This window comes from Hesperophylax consimilis, chromosome 7 (assembly GCF_061612785.1).
Source record: "Hesperophylax consimilis isolate HC1 chromosome 7, BYU_Hcon_1.0, whole genome shotgun sequence".
NCBI classification, from domain to species: domain Eukaryota; kingdom Metazoa; phylum Arthropoda; class Insecta; order Trichoptera; family Limnephilidae; genus Hesperophylax; species Hesperophylax consimilis.
The window spans coordinates 16,528,852-16,549,744 of record NC_142842.1 but is presented as its reverse complement, the minus strand read 5'-3'; the positions used below and the strand labels follow the sequence as shown (position 1 = coordinate 16,549,744).

General features: G+C 36.0%; 2 protein-coding genes across 2 annotated transcripts; both read left to right on the top strand.

Moving 5' to 3' along the window:
• Nucleotides 1-398: 398 nt before the first annotated feature.
• On the top strand, nucleotides 399-12,822 carry emc (Basic helix-loop-helix domain-containing extra-macrochaetae). Its single transcript, XM_089633764.1, has 2 exons — nucleotides 399-953; nucleotides 11,596-12,822. The coding sequence occupies exons 1-2, from the start codon at nucleotides 576-578 to the stop codon at nucleotides 11,638-11,640; spliced, it is 423 nt and encodes a 140-aa protein (XP_089489890.1). The 5' UTR covers nucleotides 399-575; the 3' UTR covers nucleotides 11,641-12,822.
• Nucleotides 12,823-17,317: 4,495 nt separating this feature from the next.
• LOC149422377 (uncharacterized) lies at nucleotides 17,318-19,744 on the top strand. The gene is made up of 4 exons (XM_089633763.1): nucleotides 17,318-17,867; nucleotides 18,367-18,528; nucleotides 18,760-18,858; nucleotides 19,522-19,744. The coding sequence occupies exons 1-4, from the start codon at nucleotides 17,705-17,707 to the stop codon at nucleotides 19,626-19,628; spliced, it is 531 nt and encodes a 176-aa protein (XP_089489889.1). The 5' UTR covers nucleotides 17,318-17,704; the 3' UTR covers nucleotides 19,629-19,744.
• Nucleotides 19,745-20,893: the final 1,149 nt, after the last annotated feature.

Genomic DNA, 20,893 nt, shown 5'->3' with positions numbered 1-20,893 from the left:
ATTATTTGGACTTTATGCGTAAAATAAATATGTGCTGCGCATTGAACAATAAAAATGATTACGATTCCGCCCGACGTTTCAGTCGCGCATTATGAAACGAGAAAAAACAACAGGCGATTTGCATTTCAATAATCCGTTCGGCCTACCATGGGAAAAAATCCAGGCAGAAGCATTCCACTGAGTCAATTCAAAAAACACAATCGAACTCGGAACAGGTAGTTTCCCCCCGCTTTCCTCAGACGTCACAACGCCGCCTTCCCATTGGTCAAGACGGCGCCTCCGAACGCCCTGGCGTTTAGATCCGGCGCTCCGATAGGTCCGTCAACCCGGGGAGGGGAGACCGGCGCGAGGCTATATAACCGCCGAGTGTGCGCCTAGCACGTCATTCATCAGTTGACTGCCGAGTCGTGTGCTCCTGTGAAACTCGCCAAGCTTACTTGATTGCGATAATATTGATCTGTCAGTTTAGACAACATCACTTCGCGATTCCGTGATTATTTTGCTCCGCTTGTGTTTGTGAGAAGTGTCGAGTGACTTTTTTTTTTAACCGTATTACCAAGAAGATTATCATAAAAATGAAGGCTATAACAGCAGTGTGCGCCACCGGAGCCGTGCCCCCAATCTCATCTGGCAGAGTCCAAAGGGCCAGGGGCGGAGAGAATGCAGAGATCCAGATGTATCTGTCAAAGCTACAGGATCTAGTGCCGTTCATGCCAAAGAATAGGAAGATCTCAAAGCTGGAGGTGATCCAGCACGTTATAGACTATATCTGCGAGCTGCAGACCGCCCTGGAGACCCACCCCGCAGCGGGGGCCTTCGACGCGGCTTCGGTGTTGGGACCCGTAGCAGCCATGGCTCCCCGGAGACCCCTGGGCCCCCTGCCTCAACTCAACTCCATGCTATCCGCAGCCCCCGCGCCAATGTCACCCCCCTCACCTCACAACACATACACGGTAAGCATCTAAATATTTAAAAAAAATCAAAACCTACTCCTAAATTTCTAAAATCATTATTTTCTTGTCTCTTTCCAAATATCGCAGCGCTTCACACACCTTGTAAATTTTTTAAACAATTTTATTTATGAGCAATGTTGTTGAGCATGTTTTTCAAAACATCCTGCAACGCAAATCAATACGTCCCGAAAAGCAATTAGCCGTGATGGTTTGCTTGCCCAAGATCACCGGATGACCTAACGTGTTTTTCTCGCAATCCGGTCCACTGACATCTCGCGGATGACGTATCACATCTTGGTCCGCAATCTTTGCACCTGCGGAGATGACGAAAACCTAAAATCACGCTATCGGCTTCTCCGCTGCCGACAACTGTGATTCTCTATTTCTGCCCCGTCTAAAAATCGTTTCGAAAGTGGAAAGTATCTGTTGATTTTGTCACTTCAACAAAAAATGTACTCATTTCAGCACAAGTGATTACTCGCATAGCGCTTGTACTCTTTATCGTCAAGTAACATAAAACCTTTATATTCATTTTAATTGCTGTCAACTTGGTTACCATAAACAAACTTGTGCTTTTAGTAAGTATTATTTTAAAAATGGGCTAATTAAAAATTTTCCTTAAGTTTTCTGGCATATTCCATGCGAGATATTTTTACTGTACATTTTATTTTCGGCTACAAAAATAACATGTAAGTGTCCATAGATTAATACAACACCTTCATAATAGTTTTAATTTGCCGTAAACTGGGTACACGTTTACGAATAACTATCTGATTTTATTAGAATGGGCTAGTTTTTAAATCTACGAACAACAAATTTAATATAATTTATTATTTATGATTTATTTAATCACAGTCCAGAAATACAAATCGCAATAAAAACCGTTTTACATTTCATCAAGAATCTAACATGGGTGTTTATAAAACAACAATTAAATTAAGCCAATCAATCCAACCCTGCCGTTCAATCTAATCTACGAACAACCAATTTAATATAACTTTATTGATTATTTATGATTTATTTAATCACAGTCCAGAATTATTTATGATTTATTTAATCACAGTCCAGAAATACAAATTGCAATAAAAACCCTTTTAACATTTCATCAAGAATCTAACATGGGTGTTTATAAAACAACAATTAAATTAAGCCAATCAATCCGACCCTGCCGTTCAATCTAGAGTTGGCGCCACGGACTAGTTTGTTGGATCACCATAGTAAAAACTTATCAATATCCAGTCGTCTCGTGTATAGGTGAATTCTTCCCACTCATATGGACTCTCACACCATTGTACTATCTTACCATCACAGTACCACAGCCATCCAAGGCGTGTTTGTTTTCAATGCTATCCATCGACCTCCTTGGTAATTGCCGTGGACACCTGCGCTGCTTTATTTAACATCATTTACATACGACCAAAGGGAAGAATGATAATCGCTTTAGTTTTAAATCACACAGCGTTAATCGAAAATTAAATTGCAGCAAAAGCCCACCCTTGACGTTATGCCAGCCAAGAATTGAGACTGTGGAACTAAAGATATTAGCTTTTCTCTTATACTTTTTTCGTTAATAAATTAACATCAAGTTTCCTTCTAGAACTATGGACTTATAATACTAGAACTGTCTTGCATTATTGCTTATGCATCATTATATTTTTAAGTTTCAAGGGTTTAAGGTTAATTGAATTGTTGAAGAGACGTGAATTAACCGCCTTCTTAAAATGTCTAAGCGTCTTGGCGTATCACAATCAACAACTTCTCCTTTTCCCGTGGTCTGAGTTGGTCGGTTGACTCAATATTTACCTTTTTTGCCGTTTTTATCTTAATTGCCAGAACCGTAGAGTTATCCGGCTGGGCTCGATCGCCTGTGGGAGCGTATCATGCGGAACACCGGTCATTATAGAATTTGTAAAAGCTCGATAAGAAAATTGCCCCGGTTAAGTGCCTTTGGGTGGCTTGTTACAAAATGTCTCATTAGCAGATCAATTGTTGGGCGAAACAAAAATCACGACTTTTTTTGAAGCACGGGATTCTCGATTTACATAATATATTATTCAGTCACGGTTTATTGTATCGCAATGCGATTCCCAATAAATCAACATATTCTAAGGTCATAAAGTCTTTACTTTTGAGTCAAATAGTAATTAATTTTAGATTCATTGGGTTGATGAACTTTTTGTCTAAAATTAGAGTAGGTATAAAGTTTTAAGGGAACTAAATGCATTACTGGGTATGAGTGAAATGTTCACAGGTGGCATCCTGGACCGAACTGGCCACGAGTGCAGCATGGCGGTCAAACCCACGCTATTCCCGTGGCCATCAATCCTGGTATTAAATAATGAGCTACGAAATGATGAACAGCCCTGCTCTGGCCCAGCATCCATTGTAATAATGTATCCACTCCGCTCTGACGAGAAAACAGGTGTCGGGGGATTTACAGTAGTCACTAATGTGGAGAGATAAATCTGGATACCAATTTATGAAACAACCGATGCAAATGTTCTTGTTCTCTCCTTTAGTGATATTGTTGGAATGTTTTCTTCTCAGCACAGATTTACTGCAACAGCTGTGTCGTGATTCCTTCGCGGCTCATCTGCGGAGTTATTCCAAACTGTGGAACAACTGTTTCCTATTTGTATATTGTCAAGAATGGCTCCAACTAACATTCGTCTTGCATTAAAACATCTGTTGATTGTTTAAAAAACAATTGCCCGCCATCACTCACTCAGAAGCTGCAGGAATGATAATCAATAATCAGATGACTTCATTAGCAGATGCATGACTTTAGGTGTTTAACAGCTGAATTTATTTAAGTTTAAAATAACAATCAAATTGATGGTTTATTTTAGCGTGTCTCGTGTCATCCCGGCATTTGCGTTTCGAAAAGTTTCCATCCCAATTTTATTTCGAACCGCTTTTCGATTTAGTTTTTTAGTTCTCGTCCGCCATAAATCCTCACAGCAAGAATGCATTTAAATGGCTCGCTGGCGAGTCTCGGTCTCACGAGAGGCCTGCGCGGCAGAATGGTAGGAAGGTAGCTGCAGGTGTTCAGCCGCGGAATTTATGATCGGAGAGGTCCGTGCAGGGCTCGCGGTGGGATAGCATTAACTTGTGCCAGATCCGCTCGAGATCGAAGATTTTTCATCTAATTAAGACCTATTTATCATAATTCCGCCGGCAGCGGCCGAATCCCGTCGCAAATCGCCTCTCACCGACAGAAATTAATAATGAAGCACATTTCAGCTGTGAATAACGCGGCAAGTGTAGCGCAGCCGTGATAATTGACTAACGTTCTCCCGAAATAAAATTAAATGAATAAGTGGAAATCTCTGTAATTTGTTGCCAGTCGTCACTGTAAATCATAAGATATTTTCCAGGGAGGCATCTTTAATTTGCCGTATTTACGTGTTTCCTTCACCTGTTTCCCGCGTTGGGCCAGAGATCAAAGTGATTGGGCTTAACCTGTGACATGTTCGCGACAACTGGCGTCGGGACGCCGAGCGACGCCGCTCTCCGTGAAATATGGTAGACGCGGCGTGCTGTCTGCCCTGTCCGCCCGTCTGCCTCGCTAGTCAACCATAATTTCTGCACGTCATCTCGTGGCAAAGAAAGGACATAACGGAGAAGAGAAAATGCAATAAGCATCATTTTCTCTAAATTGTCCCTCTGAATGCATCTGCTCCTATTCGTCAAGCGTTCGCCGCTTCCAAAGCCTAGTAAAAAGTACTTTATCGTCAACAATAGCAATAAACATAATTTTATATAAACAAGTTCTATTTATAAATTTGAAAAGGTAAAAAACACCATTGATCGATTACAATAATATAAGAATAATCATTATTGTATCCAAGGTTAGAATGACTCGGCAGCCTGGGATCGGAATAAATGAATAGGGTATTAGCTTTGGCGCCACGAACTAAGTAACTGGTATTAATGACTGTTCACGGATTCTTAGTGATTATTGTTGGGAGCTAGTGGTGATGCTGGTAGCTCGGTCGTGCTCTCATCCGAGCTAGAAAATTCATAATTCATGATATTAACATATTCCCCGACCCGTGGAATCTTTCCGGACACTGGCTGAATGCTGCCAATTAGAAAACAAATCGCCACTTCGTGACTTTTCCCACAAGCATTTCCGTACGATTAATTTAATACGGTTTTAAAAAAAAATTAAGCTATGTTTTAATATAATGAAAAAAAAATGAGGACATCGCGTGTAAATATATTTTTAGACTAACAATCATTGTCGGGACTAGAAAGGGATTCGAGATAAATGTAGTATGTTATACCTGGCCCACCTTTGAATCGTCAAACAATTCATCCTCTAACACATGTGTTCACACACTCTATTGGACTCTTATATTTAGCATAAGGAGAATATCTCCCTAGTCCGGGAGACATGCCCGAAGCCAGGACAGAACCAGATATGAGAATGCAAGAATGATGGGACACACGTGTTCATGTTCATATCGCCAGTATTGCGGGACAGTCTTTGTTCGCCGGGAACAATGCTAGTTTCTCTCTTTCTCGCCACGTCTCCTCGAGAGACGAGAAGAAAGAGACGCTGCGGCGAGAGTGAATAATGATTACCAAGGTAAACAGCTATGCATCTCTGCTCCAGCGCGGACATTTCTGAGAACTGTTTCTTTCGAATTTTAAATTTTATCAGCTCACTTCCGTTACTTTGACGGTAAAAAGAATAAAATACTCGCATTCCGATAGAAAACTAACAGATTCAATACGATTGATGAAATTCGTTTGAAGGCATGCTTCTACTATACTAACTAAGGGTATTTAAACTCTTCTACCGACTTGAATGATTACTTCGGTAACTTGATTACATGTCCAAGCGTTGATCGTTCATCAGCGAGATTGGCTGATGGAATTGTCTAATCGGAAAATTAATGACCAGTGCAATATGGCCGACGAAAGCGAAATTTAAAGTGAAATGAATGGCCGTTTGTAACGCTTACTCCATGATGATAATAGCTTCTGATGTGTAATCTCACCCAGCTGTACTTCGATCAAATCACGGCGAGTACGTTCCTATCTATTTCGGTCCGTTAAATCGTGGCACGAAATTAATGTCAAATATAATAGAAAACCTGTTAGGCAGTGACATTGCCTGTAGGCAAAACCACAAATATCCACACTAGGCAAGGCCGTTCGAAGAACGTTAAACCGTATTCGATGACCACATTTTGTACGTACGGGCATAATATAAATTATGATATGTGGATACATAAAATACTATATGTCATTACAAACATGTTATTCGAGTCTTTTTATAAAAATAATTTATGCTAACGGTGTTGATATTTTCTTCGCGAATCGGTTGAATAAATTAAAACGATGATTTGACTTAGGAATTTGTGTATAATTAGGGTAACGCAGCGGACTCGAGAATCACGATCTCCGTGAGCGGAGGCTGAAGCAATCTCACTTTAGCGGAACCAGCAACTTTACATTATTGTGAGATGTCCATAGTAACCCGCGGGTTGCGATCGAGATGTTTCAACTCTTTCAACTCCATTAAAACGTTAATTTTAAATTGCGCAATTACGTTGCAACGAGGATGTGCTCATCCCAAGCAGTTTTCACCAATTTCTCACGATTCACACTCCAATGCAACGTTATATGCAGTATTACGACATTATAGAAGAAGTCGATTTCACGAAATAAGTGGTTTGTTCACGATTTTTAACAGGAAATCATCGCGATTATATCTCAATTAATTACCTAACTTCAATAATACGGCAGATTTGTATGGATCTTGTCCGCTTCCCACACATAGCTGACATTTCAAGCTTTATGTTTACTATAATTTCCTACGTAACAATCGAGAAACTTTTGTTGTGAGTGGCAACTTATCACTCATTGTCGATCCATACAAAGTAGTGTAAAGCCATGTTATTTGCTAAACTAAGTCACGCAGGAGCAGGCACTAATGATAACAATCCACATATACTAGCCTCACGTATTATAATACGTATATTCAATTAGACACCCGCGATGGGGCTGATAAATGGATCACTCCACTGTATTCAATGCAAACACGCTCAAATGAGATCGTATCGAGCCTATCTGCTTTGTTAATGATTTATCTTGTATATAACTCCGAAATTTGTGTTGCATTCACTAGCAATCAGTTTCAAATGAACTTAGCTCCACAATACCTTCACATTTAGAGGCAGGAAGTTAAGCAATGAGTTGTTGCAAGTAAGCCAAAAGATTGTCTGACGAATATACTACCAGCGGTTAAATGTCAATGTCGGAAGTTGTCAGCTGAAATACCGAACTAAATTTCGTCGTAGCCTCGATTAAAAGCAAACTAGGTATATTAATTGCATACAAGGTCAACGCAATTATTTTACAATTACACCAGGTGCGAGTATCTTGCAATTGTTTGTGTTTAACGCGGATGCGGCTTGATTTTACAGTTTCGAAAGACCTTGAGGATAATTTATTTAATATATATTTGATTTATATTTTAAATCCATCTCTATTGACTTGTTCCTGTAACCGTTCTGCCCCTACAAACTGAGAATTAGAAGTGATCTTGTAATGTAATGTTTGTCGAATCAAATCAATAACAATTTTTCCCACTATAAGTAACCGTTATTTTACCGTTACTAAGAGTGACTTTAAATGTATCTTAATTAATATTGAAAGATATAGGGGCTTCGTTGATCCATCAACCAATATTGTTACCCGCATCTGGTCGACAGCATTTATTGGTATTAAGTGGTGCTTATTCAATTTCTGTCCAAAAACTGTGATCTTTTAATGAGTGCTGCCTTATGGGGTTTGTGATGTTTGGTTGGATATAATATGCGAGCGATAATCCTTGTATGGGATTTGCCCACCTGACATATTGAGGTAATGTGGCCGTTTGCCGTTTTAATCCACTTGGTGTTGGTGTTGTAACAAGCTAGTGCTGTAGCCCCGCGTGATCAAACATCTGTTCGGAATATTTATCTCTCGGCGGCTTGCAGTCGTGTCACATGACCGGAGAGATATTGTCAGCGAGTTGATCCGCCAACAGTTATTGTTGTTCGAGTCTATGAACAGTTGGTTGGTTATTCCGCGGCAAACTTTCGGCCAGGTGTTCGCTCGCTATACCCACTCGCATATAAAACCAAATCACGGAATCGCGTTGAAAGTACCCGATGGTATAAAAATCTGGTCGATGCATGAACATCTGGCTCGCTGTTATTGTGGGGAAATGTGCACTACGTACCTCTGTAGTAGTCTGTACGCAGCCGGCCACTATCTCCGTGTGGGCTTTTTATTCTACGATCAGCTATTATTTTGTAAACAACATTTTCTCTTTAGGAGTAATCTAAAGCTCATTAAAAATATGAAATCGCCAAATGCCTATAATTTATTTCACTTTTATCATTCGTACTCGTGATTATTTAGAAATCGCTGACTACAAAGTAAAATTGGTCGTAAATATTATTTGAAGGAAACAGCCGGCTTTAATTACGGTAGATGTATTAATACATCCCTAAATACTTCACCACGTGCGCATTTATCAAAGCTTCCCGAAAAAAAGTAGCTAACCGAGTTCACGGCATCATTTCTAACAAATGATTATTTCCTCAGTGCACGTGGCAATGTCAAAGAGGAATATATTTATCCTGTTGGCTTCCACACTCGGCGAGGGCGACAGACGCCCAAAATAGGGATGGACACATGGGCACTCCTCGGCCTGACTCCTTGCCGCCGGGATGCCTGGAATACTCGCAATCCCAACCCAATCCCGCGCCCGCACGTGGTCTCGTCACTCTTCATTACGGCCAGACCGCACTTACATCCGTGTTCATAGAATCGAAACTATTTGATGATACCCATATAAATACCGCAGCATCTCGAATAAATTGAACATCAGAGAACCGCACGTGTGCGCATCCATCGGCAATGAAACCCTTTTGAAAGCTTTCCAAGTTTCCGAGAAGCATTTCATACATACTGCCAACGACTGCAGAAGCTGTTATCGTGTTATTGTATACCTACAACTACAGTAGTAGTGTGGTATATCATAGATGTGGATATTATTGAACGAGCGGGGATCCCCAGATCCTGATTGTTCTAAGATCGATTAAACGTGTTATTATCTACTGATCAATGCAATGGAATAATTTTGAAAGCTTTTGTCATACTGGCAACGGTCGCAGAAGCGGTTATGTTTGGTAGATACCTAGTAGTGTGCAGCAGATCTTAGATGCTGGTATTATTGATAAAGCGGGGCACCCCGGATCCATTCATTACTTGTATTCGATTGTCGGGCTCGGCGGATCGTTACTTTGTGTTGACGAGACAAGACAGCGCAGCTGCGTGACCCGGGGTCAGCCGGCGCCAGACCTTGGCTGCGATACGCCGAGAGACTCTACCTACTGAGAGTACGCCGGGTACACTGGGTACAGCGAGCGGAGTACTGCCTCTTGCTTCTGTAGCACAGACACCAACGAGCACCGCTGCTTAAACAATACAAGAACCATTATTACTTGATCGCACATTCCAATGAGTGAGTGAAGTAAACCTTAACCTAATTGAATACAGGAGGAGTGTCCGGAAGGTTTATGACCTAAATAATGAATAGGGGAATCAAGGAAAACACAGGAAGACATTTTCCAATCAAATACTCGAGTTGGGTTAAGTCAAAATAGTTACAACAGAATAGCGTGTATCAAAAGTGATTGAAGGAATAGTTGTCTAAACAGAGCTGTGTGGCTTTTCATAGATTATTGATGGCGTGACTTAGCTTCATAAAGTCGTAAGGTCAAGAAATTATATCACCAGTTTCCGTACAAAATAAATTAATTTCGGCTAATGTCATTCCCAGCTCCCGAAGTAATGAAATTTCATTATCCCCGAATAAAATTAAGAATTTCGGTCTGCACACAAATTCGTTTGTTCCCCCGTACACGTGGTAGACTGGGTACATATTAATACCGTCAGATGTTCGATGTTCAATCCCCGGGTGAGATGCCATGAATAGATCATTGCTGTTCCCAGGAACACGTGCGAAATTATAAAACACCCTTTGTAAGTGCACGTGTGGTCGAATATGGGCATTGCTTGTGTAGCGTAGCTGACTAAATTATACTAATATTATCTAAGTATTAAGAAATAAATCGCGGAACTGGTAGGAGTGGTAGGTTTTAACATATCTCAAGACTTCGAAAATACATACTTTAAACCAAAGAATTAATTAATCTCTTTAAAAATCGAAATATGGATAACAAATTGATCAAATCATTTTAAAACGATTACAACTAAAAGGAGGAGCTTCGCATTCTTTTTAATTTTTTGTCTTCATCTCTCCACACACTTTCCTCCTATTTGGTACTTTTTGTTATTATTACTCATACCCAGACCATTAGTAAGAATTAAGAATAATAATGGTCATCCAAGACTAAATTACCAACACATTTTAAGGAGATACGTATTAGGTACATTACTATGTACAATTTAATAGTTAGTACCTATCTCTTTTAGTAAAATTTACTGTGAATGTTTAAATCAAAATAACAGATTCGAAACCGTATTTTCAGAGCTAAATTCGTTATTATTACAGTTTTTTTGTTGATGTTAAATTATTTTTATATTTTATCCTAAAAGTCCGAACTTTTTCACAGTCCGCGATATCCATAGTTATTATACGAGTCCTTGAGGAGAGGTTCTATTTAATGAACTAATAATCCTGAAAACAAATTCCTTCGCTCTTACGCTCGGTTGGTCTTGGTAATTCCTGATTAAACGGTCTCCAAATGGTGTTGATATGATATACCCGTGGAACAATGGGCTATTGCCGGGAAGACCCCGCGCCCCCGAGCCCCCGAGCACCCCTGTCCGGGCCCCGTTTCAACGGCGCAGATGCGTCGCACAGATGTCCAGGATATCCCCATTATGTTCACTTAGTTCAGTTGACAAACCAAATTATGCTATATTGCCTGGCCGAATAAAATCACGTTTAATTTGCATCGCGTTGTGTAATCTGTTTTTTTTTTCAAACAACTGCAGAATGTTTCACCAATAACGTGTGTTTTTATGTTTATACTTAGTTATTTTTCAAGCTAAAATTCTAACAATGGAACGAATTCATGCGTATAATACTCTAATAGCACAAGACGTTCATTGAAGGCTTTCTGAGAATGTTTTGAAGATTCAGACATACCTCGGGATATCCTTTCTGTTTAGCACAATATCCCATAGATCCGTGAACAGTTGTACGATCTCACGTGTAGTTTTTTTTAAACTATTTTTATTCACACTAGCTTCCCTGTGTACGTACAGATCACACCGGGACTAACGCAATAAAGGGGCTCATTTAATATGGGTATTTGTTTGATCAAACAAATTCGGGATGTCAATGAATAGGTTATATTGTAAAGGGGAACACCCTCTTGTCATTTCTTGCACCCGGGCCGTTATGGGCTGATTATTTGATAGGAATCGCTTTATTAATTTCAATCAAGGCTTTCGTAACATTCCGAGCTTATAATTTTGAAATATTAAAGTTTATTGTTGTTTTTCTAATATTTGTCGCTGTCCTAATTATTGATACCAAAGTTTTTATTTCATTTTATTTGTAAAAAATAATTAACTAATGATATGTTTTTTTCTTTTGTTACAGAACTCTGAAAAGACATCACAACAAGACAGGCCGCTTTCGTGTTGAACCACAAATAAAGTATAATAATTTATAGACCTCGTTTTAAAATATAAATCGCTTATATTTAAATCATCAAGTACGGAGTGGATTTGGCCTGAAATCCAGAAGCGGATCACCTGCGAAGAACTGAACAGAAGGGACCATCATATTATTACGGTGCAGAACAACTGAGATGATCGGAACAGCATCCATCGCAATCTTTTCGGCTCTTATCAGCATTTATCATCGCGTGTGTGATTCGCGTGTTTAGTTTAATATCATTTAATATTCGTGTATTGTTTCTCCTATAGCCGATCTCGTTTTTCGATAAACCTATAATTATAAATATAATGAAAACATGTGGAATGAGCTCCGGACGCCAGATGGACGGAGGAATGAACGTGGAGTTTTGCTAGCAGTTAATCTCTGGGACAGTTGCAAACAATATAATGTACTATTATATATTAAGTTTGCCGCACTAGTTTATCGTATTGTTGTTCCATACACTTTACTCTTGGGCATTTTATTATTTTTAACAATCGTATTATGCCGTGTATTTGACGACACCCGCCAACGGACCATTATTGGAGGCGTGGAAATATTTTATTGTGTTGAATGTAACAGGGGACGTGAAAGTATGAAGAGAAGGAAGAAAGATTGTTGAATGTACCTGTTTCAAGTCGCAATGTTACTTGTTTTATATGGTTTATTATATCTATATTTTCATTTGCTTGAGTTTTTGATTTCCAAATTTGTAAAACAAAATGTTTAATGTTTGACTCATTTGAAAATAGTGCATTTTACCTGAAGATGACATACTTATTAGCAAAGAAGATATTCTTGTTAAATGTTGACCATACTTTAGTGTAGGGTGTTCTAATAACAAAACGCTTTTAAACATTTTGTTCTGTGATTGTTCTCTTTATTTGTTCTATAAAAATTAAATCCTCTATAAGTTTATTAGGTTTAAGAATTGTACATATTGTAAGTAGAAGAGAATTTAACGATTTTAATGATCATGATTTAGTTTATGAAATTGCTTTAATTATGATTTAAAATCTTGTAATATAGAAAAAATATAAACGAAAAAAGTACTGCACACGTGTGCAAAACTAAATTCTCATATCAATCGAATTATTGTATTTGATGCGCAGTTTGAATCATTGAACTGGGAGATATATAAATTATATTGCACAACAACTATAAAAATGTCTTTTATATTCAAAATCCCTACTTTCCTCCAATTCCTTCTTACTTTCTTTACAAGGAAACTACCAAGAAAAGTTGCATCAAATACCTGAAAAGCAAAGTATAGCAACTACGAATGTCAGTTCATTGATGACCTTCGAAATAAAGATTTGAAGATACCAAACAACAAAAGTTAGAAACAAGAAAAAAAGGTAATTTACTACTAGAAAATATAAATTTTTAATACATCTGCATTTGCCTTGATGATATATGATGACGAAATATATAATCGTGATAATACATTTGTGTTTTAATAAAAGTTTAACAGGATACCTATCAATTAATTCGTTAAGGGCCTGCAATCCCGTTTTTAAACGGATTACGAATAATTTGAGGCGATTCTTAGTAAATTAGCAATTAAATTTTTCCATGCAAACTTGAAAATTCAGCCAAAAAATTATTGTAAAAGAAATATAGATATCAAATGCAGAATTACTGATATCAATAGTGGCGTTTTGAAAATATGTAAGCAAATAAAAGTTCCAGAAAGACGACCGAAATAATTATTTTTAATGTTGTAGGTACTCAAGGGCTTGTTGTCATAATAGAGCACACCAAATTCTTTAAAACATTTTGCGGCTATTTTTCTAACATAAGACATTAGCATAATATCGCAATAGCTACCATTAAATTCTGCCACAGGTAACTGGCGTTAGGCGTCATCTGCTGTTCAAATTTAAATTTTAGTGTAGATTGCCCGAGGAGTATAACGTCACCTAGTGTTTCCAAAACGACAAATTATACCCTTTCAAAAGCAGTTTTAGTCACGGTTTTAATATGGGATTACCATAATGTTTCACGGTTGGTGGAGAGAAAAAGTAGATTATGTCGTCTACAATTTATAGAGTCGTGAGTACATTCTATATCTCCAATGAGCAACTATTATTTTTACTAAAACACGGAGAAAAACGACAAATTAATTTATTTAGAATCTCCAAATATAATTAGTAATTCCGGTTAAAAACTGGATTTCAGGCCTTGCGAATGTGTTCCAATATATTAGGAATTTACTAAAAGTGTATCAGGAAACGGCTTGCAATCCCGCTTTAAGAGGAAGCTACAAGCCAAAAATGTGTATATTCTTGGTTTACCTAATATCGTAGGTAATAGGCATTAAAATCGCTTGACAAACGGTGTCTAGAAACGTTCGATTTCAAGCACAAAACTAGTTTTTATTTATTTTGTAAATAATTTTAAAAGAAAGCAAAAAAGTTAATCAAGTGAAACTGTCACAGATGATCTTAGCTAAAATACTATATTTTTTAAAAGTTGTTTCCTTTATGCTTTCATACATTTCTATTGAAAAAAAATTTTTTTTATCGTTTACATTTGTATTTTTTATTGAGTAATTTATTTTTTTATTTGTATTCTACTCAAGCGAGCCGATATGAAAACCTTCAATTTATGTAAAACATTTTTTTTGGTATTAATATTGTACACCAATTCGTTATAAAGATTAATCAAAATAGTGATTTGGAATTAAGCTTCGCCTTAACCGGATTACCAGAAATTTGAAGAAATTCTTAATAAATTAGCAATACTCATTTTTCTCCGTGGAGGGAGAGAGCATGCTAAATGGGCTAAAACCAAAGGGTACTAAGTGGCGACATTGATTTTAATTCAAATCTTATATGGTCCAACCAGTGGATTTTATAAAATTTTCCGTAATGGACATAATGGGCATAACTAGGAACTCACAAGCTTGAAGCATACTTGTTTTCTTCCAACTAGCAGGAATTACTGCAACAGGGAGTGGCATTTATTAATAAGAGTAATTTATGAATATTATTATAATGTGTAAATTATTATGCATAAGTGAGTCACATGCTTCGATGACATGTCGCCAAGGTATATTTCCACGTAATAAATATGTATATTAGTATGAGTAGCCTCTCAGGTATTGAGATATATACTTAATATTTAACGGAATAATTCAATAGTCAACATTAATATCAGCCCACGCTTCAATAAGTCAGTAAGCTAAGATCTGAGTTACCAGGATAATGAAAATTTACTGTACACGGTATCGGGTGTCTATTGACAAGACATGAAATGGGTATGAAAATCGTGCAAGTTGCGGATTTTCTTCGGTAGAATGACTTGATCAAATTAATCAGATTGACCTCCATGTATGCAGGATGTCAGGGAATATTGATCATAATCTGAGTATACATTTTAGTTTACAACTAGTAGTTTTGCGAACAGTAGACCAGGCGTCCAAAAGAGTATGTTTCTAATTTTTTCTTATTGAATAAATCAACACCAAAACTTTGTAAGTAGGTACATAAATACCTACCTACTTAATTATAAACAATGTAATATTTATTATTTGAAAAATATAGCCACCATGGAACGCCTGGCAGATGGGAAACAAGAAATTGAATTTTATTGTAGGAAGTTAAAATTAAAGTTAAACAAGTTTTCATATTTTTGATAATAAAACAAATATTTTATTATTTTTAAATATTCACAAAGAAATATAAAAAAATTAAAAATCATCGTCATTTAGAATAGCTCCATTGCCAATTTTAGTGAGAATATAAGCAAATATACCGCACAGAGTTTTAGCGGCCGGGCGGAAGGATTCGACGAGTCACGAGGCTGGCGAGCTGGAAGAGCGTCGTTCCGTTATATCACGCTTGCTACCTGCTAGAGTTGGTTTTACCCAGATTTTTTGGCGCGCAAAAAGATGTTTCACATAAAAATAAGAGATTATTCAATTTTTTAACAGAATCGTCACTATATCAATAACAATTCTTTTTTAAAATTTTCTTCAAGCAGTAAGAAAGTACAAATAAACACGATGATTTTACATATTAAAAATTATCTTTACTGTACCATTAAAACGGCCACAATCTTAAAACGGAGACGGAACCTACAAATAACCTAGAGATAAAAATGATATGGTCAAGTTAAAACAAGTCTTCGTTACGCTCAATCAAATAATAATAGTAATGATTGGATTATTTGTATAGCGCTGTTTTCGTGAGAAAATAACCTCAAGGGCGCTTACCAACTTATAACTAATTACTAGTGGCTTATAACTAAGTTTGATAGCTCGTCAAATAACTAGTGGCTTATAACTAAGATTAACGTCTATTGATTTACTAATCAATAATAAATCTTGGAATAAAATGATACTGGTGAAACCGATATTGAAATACATGGGTAAATTATCGAGATAAATCTGAATTAGGAAAAATGTAATGATAATTCATCGTGAAACCTTAGACTTCTATACACACATCGAAAGGGGTGACAAATGTGAACTCCCGTGATTGATCCTGGATGGGAAGATCTTTGGAAGAAGGTCATCAGGAAGATGCAGTTAGAAGTGATGACAGCGAGGAATGGGCTAGTACGTATGATGTGATCTTCTATTATTCTGACATGGCCCGACTCAAGTATCTGATTAACCTGATCGTGCCATGTCTTCCTTGGGCGTCCTCGACTTCTGATATCATTCAAATTTGCGTCATATATTTTCCTTATACTCCTTTATTCGCTCATTCTCTGTACATGTACAAACAACCTGAGCGTTTATTTCTTACTCTTTCCATTTCTGAATTGAGATTTCGTACCGACATAAGAAGTATTATTACATTTTTATGCGAAAAGGCTATTTGTTTGATCTAAACATTACATATATATAGACCGGTCAGTGGTTGAGTGGGCATAGCGCTTGGGTCTCACCCGAGCGTCGCGTGTTCGATTCCTCGGCTGGCTAAGTCCTCCATCACAATACAAGCAACATTTTCAGCTTTCTGTGGTGGTAGTAGGAGATTTTCAAACATTGTTGGGTTATTCGTAACCCGGGAAGTTTGTCTTTCTTTTAAAAAAAATATATATATATATATATATATATATATATACCATCTTTAAATTTTTCATCTTTTGGCACTTTCAACAATTCTATAAAAAAATTCGCTTTACGTGCTATAGAATTGACTCACTTTTAGTCAATAGCACGTGACAGTGATAATTTATATTCCATTTTCTAGCAATAACAAACGCCATAAGCAATGTGCGTAGTTGTCTAGATGTATATTTTTCGTAATTCCAACTAAAACAAACTGACAAATTGGAAATTGTTAACTATAGTATTGCCATAGTTTGAGATAGAGACATAAAGCAAATAATCTAGGAATTAACACCAGGACAAAGGATTATGATTCGTAGTATCACAATATAATATAATATTTATATATATATATATATATATATATATAGGTTTATGATACGGCACTTTGTACATCTTAGCGTCTGCAAATAACCGGAACTATTGGATCATTTCGACTTACTTGATCATTGAGCACTTACTTGATCATCGACAAATTGAGATTTAAATGCCATTTTAATCGTCTCGGCGAGACGAGATCAGTGGCATTTTCAACTCAATTTGATGTGACAAGTGCGATTTTCGTGAGCATTAGATATGCTCCTATATGCGATTTTATCTCAGATATTCAACCTGACTTTGTTAATTATTTCTATCGTATGTTAAACTAACTTCATTGATCTCAAAAAGCGACGTTGCCATCGTTATTTGTGTCAAACGCAGGTGTACAAATAATTTTCTAAAGTAATTAAATGTTTTAACAATTGTATGCAAAAATAGCCTCTAAAGTAATATTATTTAGAGCTTATTATCGTACGACATTGCGTATTGGTCTAAACAATATTCGAAAGGAACTATAAGGCTCAAGAATTGTATGCAAAATTAACCTCTAAAGTTATATTATTTAGAGCCCATTATCGAATGATGTTGTTTGCTAGCACAAGGCTGGTTTGTTTGTATTGGTCCATTTGAAGCTAGCTTCAGGTTAGTTTTCTGAAACACTTAATGACTTGTAACTGGCTAACAGATAATATTAAATATTACCGTTATTCAATGTTCGTATATCACGAATCAGTTGACAGGTTGATTTGTTTTTGCGTTTTATTAGCTTTATTACGAAGGAGATTTAATAAAATCTTTCAGCTTTGCGAAATGGATTTTAAATACGGTAAGCTATTACATATTTCTAAATAGGTAATAACCTAAATTGTAAAATATAGAATTAATATAATAAATATAATATTAACAATTTTAATCTATGCTTATCAAATGAGTACAGAATAATTACCGTATTTTATTATATAGGTCATGATTTTTTTCTTTCTTTTTTGAGAACCCAAGCAGTAAAATTATTTTGAATAATAGATATATATTATGTATTAACAAAATTCAAAAAAGCTAACCTAACAACTTGTGGTAAAAATGTCAAATCAAACTAAAGCCATATTCCTATACTAAAATATGCATTTAAAAGCATGTTTTGTTTTCAAACAGTTGTTTCTTAAAATAATTAAGTTAAAACGAAGTTTTACACGTCGGATAATCACCCATTAATTTGTTCATATTCAAATTAAACAAATTCCTTTGTGGAAATAAAATTTGCAAAAACAGAAAACTGCAGGTACATATATGTATGTTTCAATGTGTTTGTTCTTGATATTTTATAGATGTTCCAAGAACCAGTGATTTACGTACATCAATAAACAGTACTGACGACATGATCTCGTCTTCACCCTTTTCGCTAATTTCCAAAGGACAAAGTTTAATCATCAGCAATATGCAGAGCATACTGGGCGAAGAAATTAACCATGAAACTTCCTCAGATTCAGGTAATATTCACTGATAATAATCTGAAATATTACAGAGCTACCTTAGCTTATAGTAAATTGTTATAGGTAATATCAGAAATGCTGCTAATTAAATATTCCGTTGCAAATGCTTAATTAGTCTGTTGTTTTGTCATTATATTAGGTTAGGTTTCATATTTGTGCACATGACTTACTTACTACATTGAGATATTATTATTGGATAAATATATAATATATTATGCTTTATTTTAGAAACCAAAACTGAAGTAATGTTAGAAAGGAGTCCGCCGACGTCCGAAGATGATGATTCACTATACAAACCGAACAACGTTACTTCTTCGATAGAATCAGGTATCTACAGAAAACATGTTTAATACTCTTGAAACAATCAATACGTAACATATAATTTGATTATTATATGGTCAGAGGTGCGGCCCAGAAAGCCGAAGGTCCGGTGCGAGTCCCAGATGTGACCGTATCTTTTCTGTTTCAGATTTTAGATTGAGTGATGCTAATATTGTCTTCATTTAATTAAATAATTTAATTTAATTATAATTATTTTAAAAGCAATAATTATTCGCCTGAAACACTCATCCACATTGAAAAATCTCCTGATAAAAGATATTTTATTTATTTATTTATTTATTTAAACGCCCATAGGGCTTTTACAGATAATAATGTACATCTTTATTTATTTATATATTTTTTTAATTATACAGATCTTATATCTTATATGATAAATATATGTTATACAAAATAATATAAGAAAATATCCGAGTTAACAAAATATAGGTACAAATAATTGAGATTTACATAACGCCAACGGGACTCGAACCCGTGTCCCCTCGATTTCCGGTCGACAGCTCTGACCACTGAGCTATGGCGGCTTATCGCTTATCCGCGAAATAATTCAATATATACTAGTGTTTCATTCAACAATGACTGCTTTCTTATAATTTGAGGTTTTACTAATTAAGTTTAAAGAAAGCTAAATAATGTATTGTTACTTTTTAGATATGAAAATTTCCAACGCCGATGATGAGCAACATCATTTAGAGAAGCAGGAGGCAATCGAAGTGTCATCGACTACAACTCGAAGCACTATTTCTACTAGTAAATGAGCACGAGTGCATGACCGTAAAAACTCATGTCCATATTGTACTAAACTGGTAACGAACATACCTTCAATTTCAACCTTTGATTTAGCGTTTGACCCTGTGCATTTTGATGTTTTTATTAAAGCCGTACAAATAAATAGTGGTTACGATGAAATTACAGGTTCTGTAAAAAATCCTAGCATGTCTCAACGACTTTGTACAATCTTTTATAGCCGTACAAAGTCGTTGAGACATGCTAGGAATTTTTACAGAACCTGTAATTTCATCGTAACCACTATTTATTTGTACGGCTTTAATAAAAACATCAAAATGCACAGGGTCAAACGCTAAATCAAAGGTTGAAATTGAAGGTTTCTGTTCTTTAATAACTATATACACCTTGGCTAAATCCCTCATCTTCGATGTTATATGTGTATTCAAATGGTGTTCCGTGTGATTACTTAATAATAAAGACCCATATGAACATATTAATGGGTCAGACATTGCTATTTTTGCAATATTTTCATTTTTAAATACATGAAATATTTGAGTTTCTTAGAGATTCTGAAATTTCAGAATTGTCTGGGCATAATAATATAGAAGATGATTTTAGTACTCTAACACGATCATGTGGATTTTTCTCAGGTAACGTACTTTTTGTACATTTTAAAGATAATTACCTCTGTTTCTAAAGGATGAGTTGAATTTGCATTTATTGTAGTGTCTGTAAAAGTTGGTTTTCTAAATATTTCAAAAGTATGTTTATTATTATTCTTTCCAATTGTTAGATCTAAAAAAAATATTTTACCTTTGATCTCATGTTCGACTGTGAAGCAGATTTTATTATTAACAGTGTTGGCCCAATTAATAAAGATATCTAATTGACGGTTGGTGCCTTTCCAACATATTAAGATATCGTCTACATATCTGACATAGTATATTATATATTTAGCTAAGGGAGACTTTAGAATAATATTTTCAATATGATCCATAAATATCTCCGCTAGAAGTGGGCTTAAAGGGGATCCCATGGGAAGTCCGTCCAATTGCTCAAAATATGTATCATTAAAAAGAAAATAATTTGTTTGTATGCAAATTTTATGAGCTGGAATAACTCTTTTCTTATTATTGGGTTGACATTAGATTGTTCTAGGATATTTTCAATTATTTTAAGGCATTCTTTAATGGGGATGTTGTTAAATAAGGATTTTACTAAATAAGGAAAATTAATTAGTTGAAAATGAATGCAATTTTTTTTTTAAGTGTGATTTATTTCTCTATTTTGTTAA